The sequence below is a fragment of the Nanorana parkeri genome, unplaced genomic scaffold (assembly GCF_000935625.1).
Source record: "Nanorana parkeri isolate BGI_ZX_2015 unplaced genomic scaffold, ASM93562v1 scaffold973, whole genome shotgun sequence".
NCBI lineage: Eukaryota > Metazoa > Chordata > Amphibia > Anura > Dicroglossidae > Nanorana > Nanorana parkeri.
In genome coordinates, this window is record NW_017307241.1 from 423,107 (window position 1) to 442,135 (window position 19,029).

The window sequence follows — 19,029 nt, forward strand, 5'->3', positions numbered from 1 at the left end:
CTTTTCTTTATTCAAAATAAAGAAAATATGTTTTGGCTCCAGTTCTACTTTAACGCATCGTGTAATGAAACAAATGATGCATTATGGAGATCTATACATCAGACCATACAGAGGGACATATGAAAGGACAGAGCAATTTAGTTACAAAAGGAGGGACGGTTGGGCACTATGTAAATCCTCCAGTCTCCTGCTGTCAATCACACGCTCGATTAGCTCCACGATTGATTATTTCCGCCTGGAGGATCGTTCGGATCTATTGTTTCTGCCTGGAGAAGTGTTCGACGTTGCGGGTAGTTGATTGGCTCAGGGCTGGTGGCGGAAGTGACGTGTTTAGGCCTAGTCGAGGCGTGCAGATTCGGAGTTCTCCGTACTAGTGAAGCTCGCGGTTTGGCGCCATGGTGAAGCTGACGGCCGATTTGATCGAGCAGGCGGCGCAGTACACGAATGCTGTGCGGGACAGGGAGCTGGACCTGCGGGGTGAGTGTGAGGGAGAGACGGCATTAATAGCGGAGGGGTTCATAATCTCATTGAAGGAAGCTTAGTGTTCTTTGAATGGGATCCGGCAGCACATGTGTAACGTGGTAACATTGATTGCAGCTTCTGCACCTGAGGAGCCAACCATATAAATGTTATCCGTGTGGATATTATTTATTGTAAAGAGAGCGCCCAGGAGAGCCATGTAACCACAGGGGACCGTACTGACTATGTATGGCTATGGGAGCTGGACCTGCACTGCAAGGGTGGTGTGTTTGTTTTGGTCAGCACAGGGTTACTTTGTATGTAAAAGTAGAGGGAAACCTCTACCCTCTATGGTGGTCTGTTTGTTGAAACTTCTCCTATTTGCTGTTTCCTGTTGCAAGTGTTCCATGCTTCTGGGTGTGTAATTACCTGCCGCACACTGTGGTTTCTTCTGTCTGCTAGTACAACACTACAGGATGTACAAACCGGCATTAGGAACCACAGTGTGCAGTGGGTTTACGAAACTGGCTTTTGACCCCCCTCAGACGTAAGTATATTCCCTCTACTTTTACAGGTATGTTTTTAAAGGAGAACTATGGGGTTAAGGCTTTTCCCCATAGTTCTCAGGGTAACGGGAGGACACAAACTAGCGTCCTCCCGTCACCCTAGGCTCAGTATACCGCGAGCTACAGCGCACGGTATACTGAGACGCCACAGTATACCGCGAGCTGCTGCTCACAGTATACTGAGACGCCACGGTATACCGCGAGCTGCTGCTTGCAGTATACTGAGACGCGGAAGCGGATCCCCACAATTGTCTGGATCCGCCCAGCTGCGTGAGTGACAGCTGGCTCTACCTATCTAGAAGCAGAGCCAGCTGTACCCTCCCCCGTCCGTTCCGCCAGTCAGCGCTGGTGGAGCGGGGAGGAGGGAAGCCAGCCCCTCCCCTGTCACGGCAGACGGCTGTGACAGGATCGAGAGGTGAGCGAACACCGGCATGTGTTCGCTCACCTCCCGATCTACTGAGCTGACCTGTGACAGTCTCATTGTCACAGGTCGGCTAGAACTATGAGGATGAGTGAAAAGCACTCACCTCATAGTTCTCCTTTTAACTACTTTTAGGATGACTTTAAAGGGAACCAGGTGTTGAACATTCAGTTGTTTCCATATGCTTCCTTAAAACCTCTAGCTGCTGGCACCGTGGACAAAATTATCCTTGATGATTCCTCGAATATCACAGCAGAAGCACAGACATTGTTCTAAGTGACACTAAACTCATTAGTTAAATCTTAGAAATACATTCAAGTACCTTAAGGCCCCGTTCACACCTTTCCGTTTTGTCGGGCGTTCAACGCTCTATGAACGCTCTACAAAACGTACAACCATGAAAATCCCATTGTTTTCTATGGGTATGGTTCACACCTTTCCGTATTTCCGCCCGTCTGAACGCCCTACAAAACGGCTGACTCCCAAACAAGTACATGTACTTCTTTGGGCCGTTTTGGAGGGCGTTTTCGATTGGGATACAGCCAAGTAGCCTTCGGAATCGCGCGATTTTTTTACCGCGTATCGCGGTAAAAAAAAACGCGTGACGGTCGCGCGACAGACGTGCAGGCGTAATACGCCTAGGTGTGAACCCAGCCTAACTATTAACAAGTATCTTATTTGTGTATCACTCTCTGAATTGGTGCTGACACTGTCCTTCCTTATGGGGGGTGGCTACTTTGACTACCCTCTCTGCTGTAAAGTGGTCACCGCTCCAAGCTCACTCCTGGGATGGGCTGTAATCTCAATACAAATTAGTAAACTAAATGTGATATTGTAGTCCATCACGGGAGTGAGCTTGGAGTGGTGGCTACTTTACAGCACACAGGCACCATGGGGAACAAAAGTAGCCACCCTCCAGAAGGAAGGACAGTGTCGGCACCGATTCAGAGATGATTTGAGGATCTACAGCCGAGTGATACACAAATAAGATACATTTTTTTTTAAACTAGTGAAGGTACCTGGGTGTATTTTTAAGATTTAACTCCTGAATTCAGTGTCGCTTTCTCTCAGCAGCTTAGTTTACTCTGCTCACCCTTCCCGCAGAGGATTAACAGTCTTCTAATATAAGCAAAGCAAGAGGGTTTTTTTGGGAAGGGGGCTGGGCTGCTGAGAGAATGCCTTCACCGCTTCTCTTGAGAACATTGAGTATGAATTAGTCCGCAGTACCAACATCTACCTAAGTCAGTGATGACTTGTTTTTTATAGATGTGTCGACCTTCTGGACCATGTTTCGTATTACACCCATATGTAGGGTGAGATCCATTCACAGGGATCTGTGAATGGGATGACTGCAAATTCCATCTGCCACCACCCTCTAGGGACTCAAAGATCACGCTGACACAAGTGCAGTGATGTCTGAGAACTTGTAGTCAATTGTTTATGTTCTCTAGCTCCATAACAGTAGGTATGTACTTCCGTATTGACCCGGGGCTGGGAGGTAAACAATGCAGGAGCTTGTATATTGCTCTCACAGCACACTGGTGGCTATTGCAATGCTTTGAAGACTTCTGTGTAAAAGTTTAATAAGTGCACATTTTATTTTATTAATGTGGATGCATTTATTAGTTTTGTGAAAGGTGGACCATACCTCTATAGCTCATGTATTGCTATTAAAGTCTAAGTTCACCTTTCATATAAATTGACCCACACAGATAAGAGGCCCCAGTAGTTTAACATGCAGTGTGTTGTTTGTAAAAATGCCATCTAATGCCATACCTGTCGCCATTTTCTGTCATCCATGAAGCCTGGCTGAGATACTCCCAAGATTTCCATTCCTACATCCAGCATTACCCAGGAGCGAGTGTGCTTCTTGCTTCAAAAGATGCGCACTGCAAGCGTATGCATAGCCCAAACTTTTTTGTTTTTGATTGAATATGGCAGGATTAATCCCATGCTGGTTATTTTTTGCTGTCTGTGTACCATTGGGGAAGTTTATTTTGCTTACTGTCCCAGAGACAGAACAGGAAGCTTGAGGAAATCTCCCAACATCAGATGAATTACTCTTTTGGTGCCCATGAGTTTTCCCCTCACCTCTTGTTCTGCAGACAGCTGTAAAATTAAGAATTTTCCCTCACTTTCTTGGTGACGACATTCACTCGTATAAATAGAGTGAATCTCTCTAATAGGGACACTGATGGCAATAAAAACTTGACAGAGGGTCTCGCCCTTCCTCACTCTGTACAAAACATTGAAAACATACTTTTGTTTAGAGAAACACTTTAGATTTCTGAAGACTCTGGGGGGGAGGAGGAAGATTTATCGAATCCGGAGTAGTTGCCTATGGCAACCAATCAGCTTCTCTCTTCAGTTTGGTCAGTTAAGGTTTGAAAATTAAAGGTGGATGCTGATTGTTTGACTTGCACAGCTGCTCCAGATTTTGTCTGCTCTAGTTTTGATAGATTCCCTTCTCTGTATTTTGATCAATCCAGAAACTAATATTAACAGTAGACCTTTTGTTTTTCTTACAGGCTACAAAATCCCAGTTATTGAGAACCTTGGAGCCACACTGGACCAGTTTGATACAATTGATTTTTCAGACAATGAGATAAGGAAGTTGGATGGATTTCCTTTACTAAAGAGACTTAAGACTTTATTATTGAACAACAACCGGATATGGTAAGTTGCTGCTTTAGGTGTACTAATCTTGTACATCATCTGATCAAATATTTTGCTTTTTTTGTCCATGGTTATGTGGCTGAAGTGGGAACATTTTTCTCAGATTGATCATCGCTGTAAATCAGCTGGCAAACCAGGTAGAAGTACGTTTTATTACACTAGGATACATAGAGTGTAGGCATAAAAGGTTGTCTATAAAGTCTGCCCCTTTAATTTTATTTTGAAGTATAGATCTGTTTGTCCCAAGCATGTTTAAATTCACCTATTGTTGACTCCCTACCTCTGCTGGAAGTCTTTTCCAAGAATCCACTACCCTTAGTAAAATAATGCTTTGTATGGTTGGTTTAAAACTTTTCTCCTGTTAGTTTGAGGTCATGTCTCAGTGTTCGTGACTTGTGTTGAAAACACTGCACTCCTGGGCATTACTGGCATCCTTAATCTATTGAACCCTTTTCTCTGCCGGGCAGGCTGTCTTTACATGTGTGGTTGCTGTGATTGGCCATCTAGAGTGGCAAACAAAGTGCTGTGATAAACAAATCCCTTGCCTGATCTTTACTAGAGGTTCATATTGAGCCTGGTTGTTAGTCTATAACACAGTAAGAGTCATCCAGGCAACATTAACAGGCTGTTGCAACACGCACACTGCTGATATCCACTTCAGTCCAGAAGTATGTCATTAGTGTGGCGGTAAGTCTCGGTGGGCTGTATACAGGTGGAGTGAGGCAGCACAGAAATCATGAAATCTACATTCTAACTTGACAAATTGGTTAGGCCTTCCTAAAGTTCATTATAGCAGTGCAAGCCCACAGTGCACGTAATCCCTGTTCTGTGTCATTTAACTGTCAAATTCCAGAGCCTCTTGTAATTGAGGTTAATGGCGTTGGACTGTTGATTCAGATGGCTGGGTCAGGTGGGAATGTTATAATGCCTGGGATTAGGATGCCCAAGCAAGAAATGAACTTAAAGCTAAGCACATACACAATATGTTGCCAACACTTTACCAGTAAAGCTGGTTTGCACACTTTAAAGGACATGATATGTTTACTTAAAGCATGCAAGTTGACAATGTAGACATGAAACATTTATTATGAACATATAGCAGTGTTCTTAACATTTTGTTTATTTTTTTTTTCTCATTAGTCGTATAGGGGAAGGCCTCGAGCAGATGTTGCCTAATTTAACAGAATTGATTATCACCAACAACAGTATTATGGAACTGGTAAGTTTTTTTTCTCCTTTTCATAAAATTACTTGAATGCCCTCTGTCTGCTTAATGCACCTGATATTTTTATTTTGGCGTAACTTATTTTTAAGACCTCTCACATCGGTGTATTTCCTATTCACAGGGTGATCTGGACAACTTAGCAACTCTTAAAAGCCTCACCTATCTCAGGTAAGTAGCACTGCATGTTCTGGATATCCCCTAAAATCAGGAATACTTGTTTCCAGAAAGTTTGTAAGGTTTGATTCCATCTTGTGTCCAGTTTTTACTAGGGATGCACTGATACTAGTATCGATGGCGATAGAGTACTTGGGCAAGTACTCCGGTATCAGGAAGCCGGGCAGGGAGTCATTGCACACCGCCTGGCTGCTTGCTCCTTTGTCACCAGGGAGCATATAGTTGGTTTCCCAGCCAATCGGGAAGATGGGGGGCAGGTAATGAGTCTCTTTCCCCCCCCCACCACTTTCTTGATTGGCCAGAAAGCTGGCTCCAAGCTTCCTCGTCACCTGGTGATGAGGGAGCATGGCGACGGCTTCCTGGCTAAGCAGGAAGCTGGGCTGCGAGTCATTGCATGCCGACCGGCTCCCTGAAGTGGACTTTCGGTATCGGCGGGTACCAAAACAAAAATTATCAATACTCTATATAAAAATAACGGTATCGCTGCATCCCTAGTTTTTGCTGTCCGCATTTTTAAAACATTAGCAGTTAAAGTGCATGTAATGGCAATTTTTTTACATTTTGGGTAAAGTAGGGAAGGGTTGGACCCGGTGTCAAATTTTTTTGATGTCTGATCTCTGCTGAGTAGTCACCCCTCTATATCCTTCAGTGGGGACATCTGTTCCTGTGACAACTCTCTAAGATGGGAATCCAGTTCACTTTGTAAAAAAATCATAATTTCCTGTTGTTGGTCTGGGAAGGAAAATCTGATGGGGGCTGTAACTTTTCCCTACTATATCTAAAAAAAAAAAAAAAGTTCCCTTACGTCCACTTTGTTTCTTGTTGAGAACCTATTTACCTTCCTTGTCTTTTAACCCTTTCGCTGCCAAGCCCTCAAACATTTTGCACCTCAGCTGGCCACACCATTTTTGCAATTTTTCCCATTGATTTGATTTTCAACTGCTGTGTTGCTAGCGTTTGTAAAAGACCCCCCAAACCATATATTTTCTGAAAGCGAAGGCCCGGCAGAATAAAAAGATGGTGATACTAAATTTGTAGGCCCTGCGATAATTGCGAAAATGTTTCTCAAATTAACATTAAACCGATAAAAATACACAATTCAATTGATAAAGCACACTAAAATCCGTATCTGTGCACAAAAAAAATATTTTCTGACTAAATATAAAAGATTAAATTGTATTGAGTTAATAAATAACCAATATTTAGATATTTTAAATTGCGCCTTTCTGCAAAAAGGTAAAAAAATGTAAGGAACGCAAAACTGTTAGCGACTTATGTTTAATGTTTTTTGCGCTGTGTTTGTGATTAAATTGATACAGGCGTATATATTGCAACACAAGGTATCGCAACGCATGGCAATGCGTCACAAAGCTTTGCCATGCGCTGCCACAGTTAAATTAATGTTTTTTTTTAAAAGAAGAAAAAAAATCATGCACTGCGATGCGTTCTAAACAATGCACTGCAGCGCATGTGCATGGTGTACACCACAATATGGTGTATGTTATGTGTGTGGGGTTGTGTGTGTGTGTTTTTTTTTTTTTTTATTGTTTTTAAAATTAATTATATACACATACACACTGAGTGGCCAGATTATTATGACCACCCCCATCAGTATTTTATTGGGCCACCTTTTGCCTTCAATCCTGCATTGATTCTTCTTGGCATTGATTCCACGAGATGGAGTCAATGCCAAGTGAAAGGTGATGCGAGGAATCTGACACCACTCCTGATGAATAGCACTGTCCAGTCCTGTGAGATTCGATGGTTGTGGAACCAGCTGCCTGATGGCTCTTTCAACTTCGTCCCACAAATGCTCAATTGGATTGCGATCTGGTGATTGTGGGGGCCACCTAAGCAAGGTAAAGTCTCCCTCATGTTCTTGAAACCACTCCTGCACAATACGAGCACCGTGGCATGGCGCATTGTCTTGTTGGAAGAAGCCATCTCCATTGGGATACGCCATCAACATGATAGGATGAACTTGATCAGCAACGATACTTTGGTATGTTGTGCTATTCAGACGTTGTTACACACAAATTAAAGGGCCCAAATCATGCCAGGAAAGCATGCCCCAAACCATAACACTGCCCCCACCAGCTTGAAGGGTTGTACTCATGCATGTGGGGTGCATGCTTTCATGCTGTTCCCGCCAAATTCTTACCCTGCCATCTGCATGATGCAACTGGAAACGTGATTCATCGGACCACATGACTTTTTTCCAATGCTCAACTGTCCAATCCTTGTGTTCCTGTGCGAATTGGAGACGTTTTATCTTGTTAACTGCAGACAGCAAAGGTGTTGGAACAGGCCTTCGGCTTCCATATCCCATACGATGCAGTGTACGGCGAACAGTGCGTTCAGAGATCATTTGAGAGGATCCCTGATTAAGATCTGCAGTCATTTGATGCACTGTTGCCCTTCTGTTGTCTTGTACCAGTGAAATATCTGGGGTCTAAACAGAACCCTGACATTTCCCTTTTGAAACACAAAAAGAAACTAAGGGCGCAGAGTCCTCAATTTCTTTTTCTGCACTAAATGATGCACTGTGATGCATTCTAAAAATGTACTGCAGGGCATTTTATTTTTTTGTACAAATGTATTTATTTTTTAGTAATTTTTATTTTTTTTTTACTTTTTTTTTTGGCACATTCTTGGGTAACGCCCCATAAAGCTAGGAAACCAGTTACACACATTACAGTCATGTTTTTGTGTCAATTTGGGAATCAAACCTTTGGGCCTGGCTTTGTGTGTTGTGATGCTAGAGATCTGGGATCCATGCTGGGGATAGATTTCCCAAACCCTTTAGCATGATGGAGATTTATAAAAGTGCATCTATGTCCTTGGTAAAATAAATAATTGATCTTGGCGTTCTCTTTTTTTAGAAAATGTTCACATGAGGTTGCTTTCTTCTGCTAAAACCCATTTTCAGTTTATGAAGCATAATTCTGAGCCTTATGTTGAGGACAGGGTTGTTGTCTCAAGTAATATGCTACTTGTTGTAAACAAAAGCAGTGAAGCCACAGACTGCTGATCCCCTGTGGGACAAAACCTTCTTTCTGTCAGCAATGACAAAATAACTTTTCACCCACGGCAGGGTTTATCAATCATGGGGCTCTATGATTTAGGCTTCAGTAGTGGGTGAAATGTGTCCGTGTTTGCAGGCAGCTGGACTGAGAGAGGCATAGGACCTCAGAGCAGAGGCACAGGATATGCAAGTATACTGCTTTTAGTATTTTTTTGTATCACACCTCTTATTTTTACTTTTCTCTTTCAGTCTATTAAGAAATCCAGTCATTAACAAGCGGCATTACAGACTGTATGTGATCTTCAGACTTCCACAAGTTCGTGTGTTGGACTTCCAAAAAGTCAGACTAAAAGTGAGTTCTTTAGGGGCTGTTCACAAATGTTGAGTCTGGCTTCTTAACCCATGTTCATGAATATTGCTTGAAATTGAATCACTAAAGGTTGCATGAAAAGCCAGTGAAGATTTGCCTGAACAGCAGCAAGGATCTTTGCTATGCAATTATTAATGTTCTAATGCAGGGGTGGACTAATTAATATTGGTATATGTATAAAATATATTATTAATCTGGAATTCGGGAGGCAATTTGGACAGCTATTTTTAAAAAGCGTTGGTGACCTGGCTCCTGGTATTTGTCCAGCCCTGTTCTAATGTATGAATGAGCATTAAGGCCTCATTCACAAGAGAAACGGCCGGCACGTACAGCTCTGTGCTGCACACGCGGCCGTATCAAGCAGCTCCCGGGGAAGGAGGTGCTGCGTTTGATTTAGTACGCAGCCCCTGTCCTATTTCAAACTATGCTGCCGTACGCCACCCTACGCTCACCTACCCCGAACGTCCGTGCGGGTGTTCGTACGCTGACAGGAGGGATTCTGTCTACGTAGAGAAGGACAGGGGACACGCAGCACATGTCCTTCCCGGGCCGTGCACGTAGCTGTTTCTCGTGTGAATGAGGCCTAACTTTTCTTCCATTTTGGAAATATATTTTCAGCATGCTTTTCTTTTTTTTTTTAAGTAGTTATGTTTTTGTGTTGGGCAATAGAATGGAATGTGGCTCGCTCATTTGATTTTCTTATAGTTTATATTGTGGATATTTGTGAAGCCATACACCTGGTTTGTAATGCTCTGTATAAGACTGCTGAGTGGTCAGTTCCCAGTCTTCCATGTTCTGTATCTGATTCTCAATTTAACTCTGTGTATGGTATCGCTTCAGGAGCAGGAGGAGGCAGCGAATATGTTCAAGGGCAAGCGGGGTGCAGAGCTTGCAAAGGATATTGCCAAGAGATCAAAAACGTAAGATGCAAACTTATCTCTGCAAACAAAGTCTCGTTCACAAGCACCTTTGTACAGAAACAGTATCACTATAGTTGTCATGCAAGTTTATTATTATACAGGATTTATATAACGCCAACAGTTTGCGCAGCGCTTTACAATATAAGGAACACATTACAATCACAATATAATTCAAGACAAAATGGTAAGGAGGGCCCTGCTCCTGAGGGCTTGTTTCATTAGATTTCTGTTTCCCTTATCAGGGTGCTTTCATAGTGTGTCATGAAGTGGGATGTCCTTATGATGAATTGTGTCAAGTCTGATTTACCGGTCACATTTGCAAAACATTTTGCAAGCTCTTTCCAGTAATTGGGTTGATAGGGTTCCCCTGTTCTCTGTGCAGTACAAGGTGCTTCTGAAGAGGTTTTGTTTCTTTTGTATCAGCTATTAACAAAGATAAGATACTACACTGGTTTTAAATCACTTTCATGGTGTGACCTTTTGAAAGTTGAGAGAAGCAGATGTTTTATGAGAATAAACTGAAGACATAACTAGATTGACTCTTGTCTGGTTGCAGATTTACACCTGGTGCAGGCTTAGCAGCAGCAGCAGAGAAGAGGAAGACTGGACCTTCTCCTGGTGATGTAGAAGCTATAAAGGTATTACAAGTTGGAGCCTGTTGGTTTGTCAGCAAAGCTGAAATCTAGGCAAATATAATAGACACTGCTCTGTAATCATTAAAACATAATTGAATATATTTAAATGTACGCAGCATAAGTACCTGATATAAAAAGGTTTCAGCCTCTTGCCTTCCCTATTCAGAAGGACTGGAGTGCTAGAAGAAGAAGCCAATTCATGTGCTGACCAGCGACATGCTGATTCTGCTTTTACTGTCCAGTCAGAGGCAGCAGCTGGGTCTAGAAGTTGGTTAAATGATGCTGGGCATCAGACTCGGGGGATTTTGTGGTGTAAAAGAAGTACTGGAGGGGACATTTCTGGAATATAATGGAATACTGTAATAAAAGCTGCTTTATTAAAGAAGAGCTCCAGACAATTATTCTTAACCCTTGAGGTAGAGCAACCAGCACACTGCAATGGGTTAAGTGCTCATTTTTATCTAGGGAAGAAAATAGTCAAACTCATCTGAACTTCGCAGCTGCCTGCCTGTTAAACCGGTCCCTGCAGCCTCTCTTCCCTCTCCGCTCTCACAGTTTAAGGTTCTGTGACTCCTCACATCTTATACAGTGCGTAGGATTGGAGTACGCCTAGGGACATTCCATTTCTGGCGCGGAGATGGAGGTAGAGGCTGCAAGGACCGTTTTAACAGCCAGCTTGCTGCGAGGTTCAGGTGAGTATAACTTTATTTTTGTCCCTAGACGATAAGCACTTAACCCTCGCAGTGCAGCAGTGTTAATTTAGTCGACTAAAATGTTTCATCATAGATTTTGTCACTTGCATATTTTCACTGAAGAAAACGAAATATAAAAACTATGTTAATAGGACTAAAACTATGACAATACATTGTGATTTTTCTCTACTGCAGATTGTCGACAAAACTAAAACAATTCAGATTACTAAAGCTAAAATCAGTGGAAACATTTTAGTGCGGAGGTAGCCCCACTGCAAGGGTTAAGAATAGGGCTGCAGCTTACGATTATTTTCATAATCAATTAGCTGATTATTAAGTTCGATCGGATTTTAACCCCTTCATGACTGAGCTAGTTTTTAGTTTCTGTTCCTAAATAACATTTTTAGTTATTTATCAGGCTGCTCCAAGCTTAGGAACAGCTAATAATAACTTTAGAGACTGATCCTGACAGCATATCAGAATCAGATGGTCTTTGATCGTTCCTAGACTATCAAAACTGACACATTTCCCTCAAGAGATACATTTCAACCACTAGATACAAAATGTATCATTTAACATTGGGCCAGGCTCTCCAGTTGTCAAAACTAATAGCAGAGAGGTGAGTCACTGCTACCTCTCTGCTATCTTCAGCTGTCAGATACGGGATCTCTATTTGGCGAACCCGTATCTGAATGTAAAGGCTTCATTCTTTCATTAATGAAAGAAGCTTTTAAAAAAGCTTAACTATTTCATTAATGAATGTCTCAATAGTGAGGCATTCATTAATGACTGGAACTGCTAAGAATCAGCAGTTACCAGCATTACAGAGGCTAATATAACTCTGCACGTACAGTGTACGTGGCCAGTCATATAGCCACTTTGTGACGGGACGTACACTGTACGTCTCCTGTCACGAAGGGGTTAAAAAAATGAATTTTGTTTAAAAAAAATCGCTCCAGTGATGGACTAGTTTGTATTGAGATTGTGGTCCATCACAGGAGCGAGCTTGAAGCGGTGGCTACTTTACAACACACACAGGGACCATGGGGAACAAAAGTAGTCACCCTCCAGAACAATGCAATGTACCATCGGCTATAGAGGAATACAAATCCCAGCAATGCATTATACAGAACAATGTACGATCAGCTATAGAGGAATACAAATCCCAGCAATACATTATACAGCACAATGTACCATCAGATATGGAGAAATACAAATCCCAGCAATACATCATACAGCACAATGTACCATCAGCTATAGAGGAATACAAATCCCAGCAATGCATTATACAGAACAATGTACCATCAGCTATAGAGGAATACAAATCCCAGCAATACATTATACAGAACAATGTACCATCAGCTATAGAGGAATACAAATCCCAGCAATACATTATACAGAACAATGTACCATCAGCTATAGAGGAATACAAATCCCAGCAATACATTATACAGCACAATGTACCATCAGATATGGAGAAATACAAATCCATGCAATACATTTTACAACGCAATGTAATAAGTGGGGGGACATTTCCCGGGGGGGAGGGAGGGAGAAACATCTTCACCACGGACATGTGCTTTTCTCCCTGCAGTCCCAGACTGCCCTCCCCTCTTCACACAACACACATTTCCCTGTAGTTTACTGACATCTTACCTGCTGAGTAGTCTCCAAGCAACTTTCTTCCCTGTGAAGATCATGGTGTGGGGCGTGTCTGTCGGCAGCGGCCTTCCCCCGCCCGCGCCTCCTCGCTTCAGTTTAATAATTCTCCCTGTGGCGATCGTGGGTGGTGTGGGCGTGTCTGGCAGCTGCGGCCACCGCCACCCCCTTGAACTGGATCAGTCAGTGAGAGCTGGGCGAGGTGGGGAGGAGAAGCCGCATGCGTGGCGCCGCGGGCAGGGCAACCAACCGATTATGGAAAGCAAAGTTTTCCATCATCTATTTATAATAAACTTAGTCAATTAGTTGCTGCAGCCCTAGTTCAGAATAAGTCTGTCTGAAGTTGTTCTTTAATTCTATATTTGATGTGCTATTAACATTTTACCTTGTTTTTTGGCTGGAGGTCTGCTTTAAGGCTCAGGCAAGAGAATGAGCACTGAACAACAAGTCCTTTAAATGATCACTTTTGTGAAAACAAATCCAACATTTAGTTAATAAAATGAAAGCCTTCTATTCCAATGGAAAAGATTTCATCTCATGAGTTATTATTTTCTCTCCATGTGAATGCTTTACACTCTAGATACTTCTATTAATCTCTTCTGTTTACCAGCAATTACTGCTATACTATCAGTGGTCTGTTCTAGGGATCATGCATCTTGTTACCTGTTTCTGTCTTGTGTTTGCAGAATGCCATTGCCAATGCTACTACCCTGGCAGAAGTAGAACGACTCAAAGGCTTGTTGCAGTCTGGTCAGATTCCTGGCAAGGACCGTGCACCTGGTAAGTGGAACATTCTATATGGTCTATTGAACCCAAGAAAGTAATGAGTAAGGCCTCATTCACACTGCATTGTCAGGCGGCCCACGCCCGTATTGGACCGTTCCTGGGAGGGATAGGTGCTGTTTGTGATTGCACGCAGCAGCCTGTTCTTCCCTATGGGAGGACGCAGCCGTACGCTGTCATACACACACCAGAACTGCACATCTGTGCAGGTCCGGGTGTCCCTGCAGACGCATCCTCCCATAGGGAAGACCAGGCTGCTATAGGCAGCACCTGTCCCTCACCGGAACGGCTTGATATGGGCATGCACATCGCACGGACGTATACGGCCCGACTTTACGCTGTGTAAATGAGGTCTAATGGTCTGTACATTTTGGTTAAGGATGTCCCGATGCCCCTTTTTCAGGACCAAGTACAAGTTCTTTCCTTCGTGTACTTGCCAATACCAATTACTAGGGCTGTTACTGATTAAAATTTTCGTGTTCGATTAATATAAATTCTTTTTAATCGATTAATTTGGATTAATTATAACGCACATACAGATCCAACTACATTGGCCTATACACATACAGCACAGCCATGAAGTAATAACATGAGCTAGGATCACACTAATCCAGCACGTTATTAATCTCACGTGCCCCACTCAATATGGCCGCCGCTTGAGTGGGGCAACTCAGAATAATAACGTGCTGGATTAGTGTGATCCTAGTTCATTGTATTACTTCATTGCTGTGCTGTATGTGTATAGGCCAATGCCTTGGCTGGCGCTCGTGCAGAAAGTTAAAAAAAAAAATGTAATCGATCAAAAATGTTTTAATCGATCAAAATTAACGATCGAGAAATTAATCGTTAATTTGTACAGCCCTACCAATTACCGATACTTTTTTTTTTTTTTTTTAGGGACAGGTGACTTTAAATGATCCATAGTACAACTACATGTTATGTACTATGGATCATAATTTAACCTATTCATGTTAGCAGGGGAGAATTGTAAATCTATTGCTGGAGTGTAGTGGAGGTGTGTGCTGTATATATGTACTACATATACAGTACACACGTCCAGTACACTATAGCAATAATATACAGCCAGCCCCGTCCCAGCTTCCTTCACTCAGTTTCACTCCGATCCCTGTTGCCTCACGCGGTGCCTCTTGTAGTCGGCGCTGGGCAGGATCGCTGCATCGCGTCTCGGTGCTCAGCTTGTGGGAGGCGCTCGCAATTCTGCCCTGCTAACATGAATAGGTTAAAATCATGATCCATAGTACATATACAGCACACATGTCCTGTACACTGCAGTTACAATTATCCCCTGCTAACATGAATAGGTTAAAAGATCCGTAGTACATGAGAGTACATAACATGTAGTTGTACTACGGATTATTTAACCCATTCATGTTAGCAGTGCAGAATTGTAAATCTATTACTGCAGTGTACGGGACATGTGTACAGATAGAATGCACTGCAGTAATAGGTATACAATTCAGCACTGCTGAATGGTTTAACCATGAATGGGTTAAATGATCCGTAGTACAACTACATGTTATGTACTATGGATCATTTAACCCATTCATGGTTAAACCATTCAGCAGTGCTGAATTGTATACCTATTACTGCAGTGCATTCTATCTGTACACATGTCCCGTACACTGCAGTAATAGATTTACAATTCTGCACTGCTAACATGAATGGGTTAAATGATCTCTAGTACAGGGCTACATACAGATCATTTAATCCATTCATGTTATCAGAGTATAATTGTAAATTGATGGTCTCCAGTGTATAAGCAGTGTGTACTCTATATGTATTACTCTATATGTAATATGTATTGATGCACTGAAAGACATCGTCGGCAAAGAAGAGCATCGCGTCACCGCTGTTCCGGTGGGCGGCGCTCTGAGTGGGATCCTCTGGGCAGTCGCCAGGCACCTACACTGGGACCCCACCTGGAGCTCCATCCACAGCAGTGACGCGACGCTCAGCCTGCCCAGAGGACACCCCACCACGGAAGGTAACATTAAAAAAAAAAAAACAGTGCAAGCTTTGCCGCTATGCATCGGGGCATTTTGACAAGTACTTGTCAAAATGCCTGATATCGGGACATCCCTAATTTTGGTCATCGCTGGCAAAATGTTTGGGGAAACAGTTTGGTAACATGCAGTTCTTTACCTTTTTATATGTATGTTCAGATTGTTTACATGTTTGTCTTTTACATTCTATAGGAAATGAGGTTTTCATTTCGGAGGAAGCTGATGATGAAGAAATGGAGGAAGAAATGGTTGCTAATGGGTCCTAAACTGTTTCTTTTTATTTTTGTTTTATTGTAAATGTTCTTCTGTAAATTGACTTCTATAATAAAGGTTTTTGTATTAGCTTGCTTCCTTTGCGTAGATATGTCCAAGTACTAACATGTTGGGGCATGGGCATGTCAGAATGCTAACATTTTGAATGCATGGTTCTGTGTATGTACTAGAGGTTTTTGAGATTGATTCCCTAAATAATTGGCTGTGGTAGCTTTAGCCCAGTTATTCAGTTTACATCTGATCTCGGTCAGGAGAAGCCGTTTTAGAAAAAATTTCCGCACACAGGATCAGACATTTAAGGACCCCGTTCACACCCAGGCGTCATGGTTTTTGCTAGTTTGTACACTTGTTTTCTGTTAGCTTTTTTGCACGTTTTGCACAATTCTGTACATATCAGATGCGTGCTTTCACTGGCAGCTTGAGAGACATTGCGATCAATGAACAAGCGCGTGTGCAAAATGCTTCTGTCTTGCATTTCCATGAATGTCTATGGGGGAAACAAGCTGCAAACTGCCAAAAGAAGCTCATATACTTTTTTTCTGCGTTTAGCGTTTTGTTGCTCAGGTGTAAACAGGGGCCATTGAAAATCATGGGATATCTTGTGTTGGGTCTTTTGAAGCTTGTTTTCTCCTGCTCAAAAACACCTAGGTGTGAACTGTGTCCAACTGTATAGCTGCTGCATGCAGGATTAAAATAACCCCTGAGGGTTATGCTGCCCTTGGGAGGCAGAAAACCAAATTTGTATCTGTATTTCTCAACTAGCAGGCAGTTATCACGCAAGCAGTGTTAACTGCCTGAACGGGACCTGCGTTAAGCCTGTTGCAGTCAAGGTATAGCAGGGCTGAAGTGTGAGAGGAAGAAGCAGTAGAAAGTCAATCCATTCAGTGCTGACAAAAAACATGTTGGTAGGCGAGAGCAGAGTGACAGAGAGATGACCTCATCACTGTGCCGCTCCTTGCACTGTCCAGTCACAGGCTGGGGCGGGTCCTGGGCTCAGCGGAAGTGGTTTCAATGATGCCATCAGAGGACATCTAGTGGCAGAAAAAAGTACTGCGGGGGAAATATCTGGATTCATGTGACTACTGCAGCAAACGCTGGCTTTGTTATTTTATATCGATAGGCTATACATTTTTATCTTTGTGGCTGGAGTTCTGCTTTAAACCTACTTTTTTTTATGCTTTAATGCAAAGTCCATTTTCATATCTGCCGTTGTGTATTTGATTTATTTAAAGAAAATTCTTTAACTGTCCTAATTTCATGCATTCAAAGTGTATAAAATGTAGATAGTCCAAACTCTAGGGGCCATTCACACCTGTGTGTTGCATTGACACAAGGCACCAAGCACGCACTATTGCATGTGGTGCCATTCCTTGCGAATGGCACCACACAATGGCATTGAGGTGCTATTGATTGGAAATGGCACGCTATTGCACCTCTATTGCAGTGCAATACAAACTGCTGTGTGGTGCATGCCCGATTTTAGATCCCTTGTGGTAGGTTGGCAATCCACACATGTTAAAACGCAAATCTCAACAGACTGGATGATCTGAATAAGCACTGAAAGGGAGGAGGGCAGTCCTTCTTACAGTGTATGTGTTTTGCTAGTTGGAAGGTCAGTTGTCATCTACTAAAAATTGGCTCTAGACTGCATGGGAGTTTGTCTGACTGGCACTTCTCCCAGGAAATGTTTTGTCAGTTTGCAGAATACCATAAAAACTGCTAGGAGGTAGAGCTTTTTGGTAGAAGAGACTTTGGCTTTTGGGCAGCTACTAATGTAACTTATACAAAGTGAGAGAACTTCATTCTGGAAGAACCTGTTGACAAGATGGCTGTGATGCTTTGGCAAGTCTGATGTAATGTGCAACCCTGTGCCTTATGGCAAGAGATTCTGCTGTTCGGCAGTGCCACAGTTCCACATTAACCACTTGCCATTCGCCCGTTGTGAAAAAACGGACGGCAAAGTCCCATGGGCGGGTTGCCGTAATTAGACGGCTTTTTTTCCCCTGCTAAGGGCGCCCCCTGAGCAGAAAAAACCCGCCCGTTCTTCACAGCTGTTACCGGCTGTTTGACATATTAACCGATCGGCGACTCTATAGCTGCCGATCGGTTGTATGTTGTGTTGTGCCGACCCCTCACCTTCAATCCTGGGATCCGCTAGCCCATCTGCGGCTCGGGAGGGTGTCGGGAGGGAGAACAGCATCTTCCTCCTTGCTGATCTCTGTCCGGGCTGTGAATGTGGAAGTGATGTGTATTACATCACTTCCGCATTCACCTGTCAGTCATCTGGCTGCTATTGCCGGAGAAAAAAAGCTGATGAAGCAGATCTGTGCTTCATCAGCTTCTTTTGGGGTCCCCAGGTGACATTAGGGGTCCTAGAGACCCCTAATGTCTCCATTAAGAGGACGTCAGAGAGAGCAATAATTTTAGGTCCATCAATCACTGATAACACTAAACTGATGAGCTGTAACGGCTTTTAAAGCGTCGCCTATGGCCAATTTTGGGTACTGTAGTTTTTTGAGGTTTCGCGTGCCCAATTTTAAGGCTTGACATGTTTGTTGTCTTTTTGCCCGACGTGACGTCGTCTTTTTTTATATTTTACCAAAAAATTGGGTAAGAAAGGTTTTAGGGGGAAACTGTATTTTTAAAAAATGTTTTGGTAATTTTTCCTTAATATAGTAAAAACCCCAGTGGTGATTAAATACCACCAAAAGAAAGCTGTGTCCCTAAAAAATGGTATAAAATTCAGTTCAGTACAGCGTTGCATGACGGAATAAACGGCAGTCAAAGTACCGCAGCGCTGAATACTGAAAAAATGGCCTGGCCAGGAAGGGGGGGGGAGTCAATCTTCCTTTCCCATACCCCTCCCCCACTCACTAAGGACCTCCATTTGCAACCTCCACTTATCGCGGCCTGCTCATATTTTTGCTACTTTTTTTGCAGCTTCTCTGCATAGAATCCAATGAAGAATTGGGGCCAATAGAGAAAATCCACGCATGCATATACTACACCTCTGGCTTGGGAAGGAGGCTGCTGGCTGTTGTGTCATCTGCACTATGGGGTATAGAAGCAATGAGCGGAGGACTTGCAAAAAAACAAACAACTTTTTCAAAGTAACCCTTTTAAGTTT

The 19,029-nt window shown here is 42.9% G+C and overlaps 1 protein-coding gene across 2 annotated transcripts; it reads left to right on the forward strand.

Moving 5' to 3' along the window:
• The first annotated feature begins 377 nt into the window (after positions 1–377).
• Positions 378–15,936, forward strand: SNRPA1 (small nuclear ribonucleoprotein polypeptide A'). 2 transcript variants are annotated; one of them, XM_018566767.1, is made up of 10 exons: positions 378–477; positions 3,975–4,122; positions 5,263–5,341; positions 5,469–5,515; positions 8,796–8,898; positions 9,757–9,836; positions 10,393–10,474; positions 13,509–13,593; positions 15,443–15,447; positions 15,830–15,910. In XM_018566767.1, exons 1-10 carry the CDS (start codon positions 396–398, stop codon positions 15,893–15,895), a joined length of 777 nt encoding a protein of 258 aa, XP_018422269.1. In that variant the 5' UTR covers positions 378–395; the 3' UTR covers positions 15,896–15,910. The 2 variants fall into 2 exon arrangements, with proteins under 2 accessions (XP_018422269.1, XP_018422268.1); XM_018566766.1 differs by lacking the exon at positions 15,443–15,447 and having other exon boundaries at positions 13,509–13,602; positions 15,822–15,936.
• Positions 15,937–19,029: the final 3,093 nt, after the last annotated feature.